Source organism: Nannospalax galili, unplaced genomic scaffold (genome assembly GCF_000622305.1).
Source record: "Nannospalax galili isolate Female #2095 unplaced genomic scaffold, S.galili_v1.0 scaffold891, whole genome shotgun sequence".
In the NCBI taxonomy this organism is placed as follows: domain Eukaryota; kingdom Metazoa; phylum Chordata; class Mammalia; order Rodentia; family Spalacidae; genus Nannospalax; species Nannospalax galili.
In genome coordinates, this window is record NW_008330576.1 from 3992079 (window position 1) to 4002515 (window position 10437).

At 40.6% G+C, this 10437-nt stretch overlaps 1 protein-coding gene across 4 annotated transcripts in view; it reads right to left on the reverse strand.

Moving 5' to 3' along the window:
- Myef2 (myelin expression factor 2) overlaps positions 1-2239 on the reverse strand; it is a 50028-nt gene extending 47789 nt beyond the window's left edge. For 2 of the 4 annotated variants that reach the window (XM_008849365.3, XM_008849374.3), the window contains exon 1: positions 1971-2239. In XM_008849365.3, the coding sequence (XP_008847587.1) occupies positions 1971-2095 (125 nt within the window). In that variant the 5' untranslated portion in view covers positions 2096-2239. The remainder of the gene's footprint in view (positions 1-1970) is intronic. The other 2 variants (XM_008849353.2, XM_008849358.2) reach the window with 2 other exon arrangements.
- Between the last annotated feature and the right edge of the window lie 8198 nt (positions 2240-10437).

Genomic DNA, 10437 nt, shown 5'->3' on the forward strand with positions numbered 1-10437 from the left:
CTATAATGAAATGCTTCTTATAAAAAATAATATATATATATATATAATTAAAAAAAGAAACTAGATTTTCAGATCTAGTGGCAGTTTAGATACCAGTATCAAAACTACCAACATCATAGCCACAAAGGTACCAACATTCAACCTTTATTTTCTTCAGGAAAAAGATGGATGACACACTCATGCTTAGATACACATTAATAGTGCATATCAATCATCCCTCAGTATCCATCCAGAGGTTTGGTTCTTCAGGCCCACTCTGCCCCACAGATAAAAAAAAAGTGCAGAGATACTCCAGGCCCTTATATAAAATGGCACAGCATCTGCATATCACTTAAACACAATCTCCCACACACTTTAATGCCTTGACTACTTATAGTACCTAAAATAACATATATGCTATGCTCAGTAAATAACAAAAAAAAAAAGTTCTGTATATTTTCAATACATTTTTTGGCGAGAGATCTTTTCATCATGGTTAAATCCACATATGCAGAATCCAAAGATATGCAGGCTGACTGTATTTTTTACATCTGCCATTCTACTGTTTTTTCACTCCTATTTTTGATGACAAATCCCTAGTCATGGCAGGCACGACGAAAGAGCTTCATTTGCTTTCTGATTTCTCAATGGCAGAGGTGTATGCACACCTTCCATCCAGGAACAAACTGCACTGGGTTCCAATCTTTGATACCTGCCCATCACCAGGTGGGTAGGAAAGCAAAATTCCTTATTCAAAGTACTCGCCAACTCAAAGGTAACATAATGGATGTGGTCTAACAGCACATTATTAAACTTCCTCTCCACATACATTCAAAACTGAATACAGTTCAGAAAGCAACAAGCATTAGACTTAAAAGCTCAGAATGGGCCCCAGGGAAGCAGAATAATTCTTTTCAATACACTGTCAGTGGTTAAAAGAAAATGTCCGATGACGTCATCCTAAGAGCAAGACTGTCCTAAGGATGCTGAGGAGAGCTGCCCCACCTCATCTGCTATCAATGCATTCAATTCAGAATGGTCCAGATGGCACCATAACTATCTCAAACATATCCACATATAGAAAAGCCAAAAAGGCAGAAACCTTTCCTGTTTAAAAGAAAGTCAGAAATCTTTTCCTGTCTTAAAAATAAGCATATGTTTACTCCTTTTCTATGAGGCAGAACTGAGGAGTTAAAGGATGCTTTAGCTAAATTACTGATATACTTTCAACTTCAGTTTTATAGAATGAGGCATACAAAAATAAATGTTTGACTTCACATCGCCCCACATGACAAGGAGAGGCGAGCACAATATACTCCTACCTCACTGTGTACTAAATGAAAACCATGTGGCCTTACAGGAACTGAATTCTCTACACTGATGACACATCCGACATCAAAATAATGGATTTTCTTCTATTAAAAACACTGTATTTTAAAGGTTGCTGGTGTGATTCCTGGGTCTATGGGTTCCATTCCTAGCCCTGCCAAATACAAATTTATATTATGTTGTATTATGGCGTACCATTCTGCCATTATAGCAAAATGAAGGCCTGCAGACATTGAGTTTGATTTAAAACAGCCTGCCCGCCTGACACACATCACCAGGTGGGTGGGGAAGCCCAGTCCCCCATTTACAAAACAGACCCCAAGCCAAGTCAGGGGGAGCACAATGGACTCGGTCTATCAGCACGCTGTGCAACTTCCTCCCCGCATACATCACTTCACTGCACACGTTAGCCGACACCACACACTTGGGCTGGGAACGGATGATGTCATCCCAGGTCCTCCCAGCCGGGAGGCTCGCGGCGGGCCTTTAAAGGGGACCGGTCTCCACCCGGGAGCGGCGGGGCCGAGGCCTGAGCGTTGCACCTGCTCGGGCCACACGGGCTGAGCGGCCCGCGGCTACCGATCGGCTGACTGACCAGCCGCCCCGGCCGCCGCCCCGCGCCTCCCGCCCCGCGCCCGGCCCGGCCCGGGGGCACACAATACATTTTCACGCCGTTGGCGCCGCTACCGCGCGGCGGCTTCTCGGGCTCCGCGTCTCGCCGCTCGGCCGGGTGCTGCTGCGGGCCGTCGTCGCCCGCCGCCGCCTCGGGCTTGTCGGCGTCCGCCATCCCGCGCAGGCTCCGCCTCGGCCGCGCTGAGGACTCCGAGCGCGACAATGGCGGCGGCCAGCGGAGCGGTAACGGATCCCGATTTGAAAAGGCCCCGAGCGCTCAGCGGCCCGGATCTCGCGAGAACCGACCGAGGCTGGCGACTGCGGGAGCGAGCGGGGCGCGGGGGAGGGGCGGGCGGGGGGCGCCGCGGGCTGCAGACTGACACCTGCCCGGGAGGGGCGGGGCCTCGGCTGGAGCCCCGCTTCCGGTCCGGGTCTCGGGAGACCCCGGGGGTGCAGCCCTTCCAGATGCGCACGGGGTGACGGGGACAGCCCGGAAAGTCTCCAGACACCTGCGGTCCCCCTGGGAGAGCCTCTGCCCACGCAGACAAGCCGCCCTGGAACTGCCTAGCGACGGCGGGAGCCAAGAGTTTCTTTAAGGGTTGGTTGTTGATGAGGGGGAAGACTTCTGTGGAACTTAGCGATCAGCCAGAGGGCTGAAGTTTTGACATTCTGGGGCCGCAAGCAATGTGCATAATGCATTTTCTTTAAGAAATCTTGTACTAGACTGGCCAAAAATACACGTTTGGGGTTTGGGTTATGTGTTTATTATATAGTGGTGGAAATGGAAATTATATGTGAAGGAGTTGTAGGCACTCAAACACTTGTCATAGGGAATTTTTTAAAGTAGTTATAGATTTCGCCCCTAAATATGAGAAAGAAACCCATTAAACTTAATTCCTAACTCTTGAGTCCTATAATTATGCTTCAAACTAATCTTTTTCTGTTGAAAATACAAAGGCTTTCCCAAATGTTTCTTTTCATAAAAAAGCAAATGTATGGCATACTGCTTTGCAAAATACTACACGGATATTGGCTATTAGTGATAACGCTGTACATAGCAACTTGTATTCAACTGGGAGTTGCACTCTACAAAAATAAACCCATAAAATACCCTGTCCAATGCCTGAAGAGCTGAGCTACACACACGCACACACACACACACACACACACCATTTTATTAATGATGAGAACGGTTGGTGAAATACTGTGTTTGGCAAGCTGCCTACATTGATTCCTAAACACAATATTAGTACACTTTCTGCAAAATTGTTTCTTCTCAGTCAGTCCTGGGACCCGATGTTTGGAGTAACAGGATGGGCACTGGATTCTGGCAGGAAAAAAATGGGGTTAGGGCTGACCTCTTCCACTTTCTGCCTGTCACTCCTTAGGTATGTCACTTCTCAGTCTCTATTCATGGTAAAGATAATACCTGCCTTCCAGGGTCACGTGAAGGTTAAAAGAAAACACTATGTAGGGCAAAGTGCTACATACACTGTTGCAGTTCCCTGTCCCTTAAACATCTCACAGGGTTTTAGTCAAAGAGAAGCCAGATGGTTTGTCCCCAAGCAGTACATTGTAATTATTTCAAAATACATTCTCTTACTGTTTTGGTACAGTTGAATTTCACAAAGAAACACATTCCTACAACCCCTAGTCTAATAGATTCCTTCAAAAACTTTCAATGCTTTTCAAGAGGTCTTCATGCTTAAAACATAAGACACCTGAGGAACATAGAAATGACCAATGCCCTAAGGGGAGAGGGCTTTTGTAAACACTATTTGAGTGCTGTAGCAGAGATAAGAACAAAGTATAATTTAATTTAAAAAACAAAACAAAGCAGGAGATAGGGCCACACTCCCAAGTACGCCAACCAAAACATTTCATTAAAAGATCTTTCTTCATTACTGAGCTTGGGGTGGGGAAGGGCTCCCTACAGCCCCTGGTCTTGGTGAAGGCATTAAAAGCAGAGGGCCATTCCTACTGGGGATCAATGACGAGTCCCCAGAGCTAGGTCTAGATAGATGGGGAGACTTGGAACAGCTTCTGAGGAGAGGTAAAACTGCTCTATGCAACAACTTTCCCCTCCCGGCTGTTGAGAGTTTACTCCCTATACAAAAGATACAGACATTTTACTAAATATATAAAAGATAAGTAAAAATAGCATTAATAATCTCTTGCTGAATTCAATTCCTGTATCTCCTCCTTTGCTTTTCTGTTTGTCTATTTGTTTGGGCTTTTTTTTTTTTTTAACTAAACATGCACACTGAAAACTCTTATGTAATGCTCCAGTTTTTCATCCTTTGCAGCTCACACTGCAAAATTGTTAGCCTTTGTACAAATCTGGCATAATACCACATGGACGCTTAGTTTTATTTCTCACAAATTGGAATGTGTATTTACATGTGTGTGCCTGTGTACTTCTGTGTGTATGTGTGAAAAAGAAAAAGAGAGGAAAATCTCGCGTATCTAGAAATGTAGCTCTAACATTGAGTCTTTCTGCTAATAACTTGATACATATTATCATTTAGAATTTATGTTCACCCGCTAGTAACAATGACTGAAATATTTAAGAAAAAGAAGTGCAGCTGGGCATGGTGACACACAGCTTTAATCCCAGCAGTCGGGAGGCAGAGGGAGCAGATCTCTCTTTGAGATTGAGGCTAGCCTGGTCTACATAGTAAGTTCCAGGCCTGCTGGAGCTACAGGGAGACCCTGTCTCAAAAAAAAAAAAAAAAAAAAAAAAAAAACAGAAAAGAAAGAAAAAAAAAGTGCAGAGGGTGCATCCTAGGAAGGATTCAGTAGACCCAGGCTCCCTCCAACTTTCATATTCTATCACCATCCTAGTATGAGGCTTTCATCCTTAAGGTGGCTCCATGGCCCAAGACTGCTTCTGGTGATCCAGGCATCTTGTCTGCATTTTGGGTTAGAGTTGTCCAGAATAGAAGGAAGCATCCTATTCCAAAGTCTCATACAGTACTTGTAGCGATGAACCAAAACTTATCCAGGAAACAGGAGTTCTGGGAGGCTGGCAAATAGTTGAGTAGCTTACTGCCCAGGAGGTTCTGTTACCAAATGAAACACAAAGGAAATGAAAAGGCAGCCTTTTCATTTGTCATTAAGAATTAAAAGGCAAAGGTTAAGTCAAGTATAAGGGCATACAACCTAATGCCAGCACTAAGGAGGTGGAAACCGGAGGATCAGAAACTCAAGGTCAACCTCAGATACATAGTGAGTTCAAGGTCACCCTGAGCTACATGAGCTCCTGCCTCAAAAAATAGAGGAATAGATAAAAATAAAGATCAACAAAATGAAGCCAAACAAAAGTATGACTTGAATTAGTTTTTCTTGACTGACTATATAGGTTAAATGGCTGGGTTCTGAAGTGCTAAGTTTTGAATGTTAGAAAGTAAAATGCTCTTTCTTTTTTTGAAGCTTAGAAAAGAATTTCTAGATCTGGGGGTGTAGTTCAGTGGTAGAGCACTTGTCCGGCAAGAGTGAGACCCTGGATTCACTCTACCAAGCAAGTGAATTTCAGGAATAAGGTAATTATCTCCATAATCTATGCAGAAACATCGCTTTTCATCTTAGTGATAATACCAAGGGTTTTGCTCGAATTCTTTAGATGATTGTTTTGTTTTTCAATGTTGTACTCCTAGTGTTGTTGCCAATATTTTAGCAAACTAAATATGTTAAAATATGTGTATATCTATGCAAAATGCAAAGAAACAAACTTGATAATATGTATTCGTATTATTTTCAGCTCTCACATGTCGGGGGAAAAAGCAAAGCTTTTCTTCATGTAAGGAAGAACTTCATGCAGAGTTCTATATGTCTTAACAACAACTAGTTGGGATGGGAGAACAAAAGTCCAGGAGCTATTGAAAGAGTTCAAAAAACTAAGAAGGAGTCACAATGAAGCACCAGCTTTGGTCCCTGAAGGCAGGTCAGAAGACCCCTGCAGCCCAGAGGTGCTGGTGAAGCACCCTATCTGCCATTTGCCGACACCCACCAAGCTACCTGCAGCTGTTGCTGACATGGTTTCTTCTCTGTCTTCCCCAAAGTTTTGCAGCAATACCCCTCATCATCAGAATTAGGCTGAAATACAACAGGCAACTGAATTTGAGAAATGTCCCATAAGAAGGTAAGGTTACCAGGGGACAATGCTGAATAACAACAGGTCATACATGGTGGTCATATGGAAACTGCCAAGCCACTTAGCACACTTTCTGAGGTCCAAAGTTACTACAAAGGTATTTGCAAACCTAAGGAAAGTGGTAGCACAGTTAAAAATGCAAATTTGAATATATTTTGTGCTATAGTTAGACCTCACAAATGTGCTCCAACTAAGAACAAGTAATGGTTCAAATATAAAGAAAGACTGAATTATGGAAAGCAAAGCACACACAAAGCAGGAACAATCATGAAATAATGAACTTCCAGGATACCCCAGGTGGCCCAGATGAGAAAGGGAGAGTGGATGGGCATTAGGCAGAGGATGGCTTTCCTCACAGCTGCCAAATTCTGCTGTGAGCAGACTTAGAATTCAGCTTGGTAGTGAAAACATTAATGTATTGGGCAAAATAATGTATAAAATGATTGATTTCCACAATATATTGACATCCCTGTTTGTCAATTATCTGTTAGCTGATTCATATCACAGAAACATATATTGTGTCAGGAAAAAGACAGCTTTGGGGGGACATCTCTTTGGGAGAGATGGCTCAGCAGGTAAGAGCACTGGCCACGCTTCCAGAGGTCCCAGCACTGACATGGCAGCTAACAACTGTCCATAACTCCAGTTCCAGAGGATCTGGTGCCCTCTTCTGACCTCCGTGGGCACTACACAACACATGTGTACCTACCTACATCCAGGCAATGCACTCATACACATAAAATAATAATAATAAAATGTTTAAAAAAGAAAGACAGCTTTTGTTTCTCTGTATTTTTAGGCAAGCAAAATAATTTAAGCCAGTTCCTATACATGATAATGTTCATACTGTTCACATTTGTGAAGCATGTGCTCAGAGAAACCTTTTTTTTTTTTTTTTTTCGGTCTTTTTGAATCAGGGTCTCCCTGTAGCCCCAGCTGTCCTGGAACTCACTATGTAGACAAGAAACCTATTTTTAACAGTAATCTATATTTAGGAGTAGTAGAGGGCTTGAATTATGCTTTAAACGTAACAACTTGGAGGTCTGAAAGTGAGCAGTAAAATTAAAACCAGCTAAATTAAACTTCGTTTAAGTAGATCACTTGGAGCTGAAACATTCAGTGCTTCTCTTTTTGCAGAAGATTGTAAAACTAGCAAAATGTAACATCTTATTTTCAAAGAGACTCATCAAATAGGCCAGCATTAGATCATTATTTTCCCTGAAGTGTCATCAAGCTCAATTCACTTAGAAGTCCATTCAGATAATTTCTTAACTATTGACAAAATCCAACACGGTCATTTTCTAATCAAACCCAATCATCTTGTTCCTGGACTCCCCATCCCATTTCAGTATAGTCAGCACTGGCTACTCTTGAGATCAGATGACAAAATGACCTAGAATGAGAACTTGAAAGAGAAAAGAAAGAAAATGAATACGGTGATTTGAAAACAACAGGCACTTTAAGTCACTCACCATCTATCTGCAAAACTGAGGATGAGCTCCTGGTTCATTTGTTACAGCAGTTTTTTTAGTGGGCTCCTGGTGTTACAATGGATTACAGACATCAACTTCTACAGAGTTACAGATGTGCCTGAATTGTCAGCAAAATATCTGCATTTGTGTATCTTTTGTAGAATTAGCATGGATTTCTTCAGGAAATTTCAAAATTATCATTAACACTACTTTCAAAAAGATTAAAGCCACTTACATTGTTGAGGGGAGCATGCATAGGTAAAAATGATATTCAAAATAGATTGGAGAACTTTTTAAAAACAATCAACTTTAAAGTATAGATAATTAATATCTTCTAAAACCATTAATTTTTTAAAGTAACTTTGAAAAATATTTTATTTTTTATTTTATGTGTATGAGTATATTGCTTGGATGTATGTGAGTGCACCCATGTCATGCACTGCCACCGAGGTCAGAAGAGGGATTTGGATTCCCCTGGAACTGGAGTTAAGGACAATTCGTAGCTGCCATATTGGTGCTGGGAACTGAACATGGGTCTTCTGCAAGAGCAGTCAGTGCTCTTAACCACTGAGCCACCTCTCCAGCCCCCTAAAAAAGTAAATTTTAAATGTAAAATTTCAATTAATCTAATAAAATAATTATACCAAAATTAGTCTATATTTGTTTTAACACACCAATTTTCTTGTCTAATGTTTGGGTCAATGGTACTATTCAATAAAAGGCACAACCACATTAAAGGATTCTACCCCAGGAAAAACAATCAACCTCCAACTAGACAAGATGTAGCATACCTTGAAAAGGACAAAGTAACATCTTAACCTTATAGTCTCTGGAGATGATCCTAGTACAAAAAGTTTGAAAACAAGAATTCCCTTGTGGCAGTGCTCCAGGCCAGGAAGGCTTCCCTCTGGTGGGAATTCTAGGCTGATTTAGTAAAAGAAGGTCTTGCTTCCAGTTACATTGTGAGCAATTTCTAGAATACATTCATTAAGAGTGGGGCTGCCCATCAGGCTTCCTAAATTCCTGCAGTTGCCATGTCATCCCACAAAGTAGATGGAAATTAACGCTTCTGGGGGCTGGGGAAATGCCTCAGTTGGTAAAGTGCCTACCATGCAAACATGAGGATCTGAGTTTGGATCCCCAGTACTCATGTAAAAAGCAGGGTGTGGTGTCTGTAACCCGAGGAGTGAAGGGGGTAGAAACAGGATACCTGGAGAACACTACTAATCAGCCCAGACAAATCTATAAACTCCAGATTCAGTGAGAGACTGTCTCAAATATAAGGTAGAGAGTGATAAAGAAAAGAACAACACACACACACACACACACACACACACACACACACACACACAGAAAATGACATTTCTGATCTCTAAATTAATTTTTAAAAGACCTTGTGATATAAAGGTCACTATTTAGGATATAGAAAAAGTAACAGAGAAGACTATGTACTTTGAGATTAAGCTAATTTGTGATTATTTAAGTTGAAATTCTCTTCTGCCAACTTAACATTTTAATATTGAACATTTTAAGATATAATAAGTCATTATAATTTAGATTTTTATCTTCCTAGTGTTTAGGTTGCATAGTTTTCTATATTTCAGTATTCTGTTAAAAATAAATTCTATAAATAAATTTATGAAAGTTATATGCATTCATGCAACAGCCAACATTCTGGCTGTGAGTGAATGGCATTTGTTTATTTATTTTGCTTCTGATTTTATGAAAACATTTACAGATAATTAAGAGAAAATAACAGACCATAATCTAACCTGAAATAAAAAATTTTCAATAGCTAGGACAGTAGAGAAAGGGCACAAATTTTAAAAAATTTATGAAGTTATTAATTTTTGGCTATTCATTTGACGCTGATGACTAAAAGAAGAAATGAATGTGATCAGTTATGCAATCTTCATTGCCTGTAAGAAAAGAACATACTACTTGCTCTGGTTTGTTTTAAACAAGGAAGAGGAACATGAGAGTTCCATTATAAAATAAGTATGGGAAGAAATGCTCTTTAGGGAATGTCTAAAGTTTCTAAATCCGTCAGCATCTTTAAAAAAGTAGTAGGTTATATGTTGACAAAAGCTTTAATATCAACTTTGTAATGGGCACAGAAGAAATCTGACAGTTTGTATAAGCTGGGAATTGTTCAGATAGATATTCTGTAGATAGACTTCAGTGTAACTCCACAGCATGTGAAAGGTGACTGTCTGGGGATGTACCAACAATGTCATTCACATACTTACCTTTATATGGTTCTGAAAATAGACCATAGACTCTGGAAGCATAGGTGAACCCCATTACTTTAGATGACCATTCATGCATTTCATATCTCTTGAAGGTTTTTAATAAAGCTATGCAAGGATTTGAAACACACGTTCATTTCAAGTTGCAGTTCCTCATCAGTCCTTTTGCAATGGAAAATAAAACAAATAGTATACTAATTTTTGTGGTAATAGAGCTTCATAGAAGTTGTTACACTGTATTGCAATAACAAATCTTCTCAAGGGCAAAGAAAAATCTAATTTATCTTTGTACCTTAGCATCTAGCAAAGCAAGTGGAACATAATGGATTTTTTTAATCTATCATACTTTCCTGAATGAGTGACTTTTGGAACTTTGAGAGCATCATCACCTCTCATGTAGCTTGAAAAGGGTCAAGGTCATGTACCAACTAACACCAAGGAATCTCATTTATAGTGAAAGCTTTCCTTTGGCCTCAATTCAAAAGCACTAACTGGAAACATTATATTAGATGATGTACAAATGGATGTTTTTAAAATTAGAAAACCATCCAGAGGGGGAAAAATTTGTGTATGGACTTACGTCAATGGTCATACAGATGATCTAGAAATAACAGCACTGTGCCAGCGAAACTGAATGAGAATT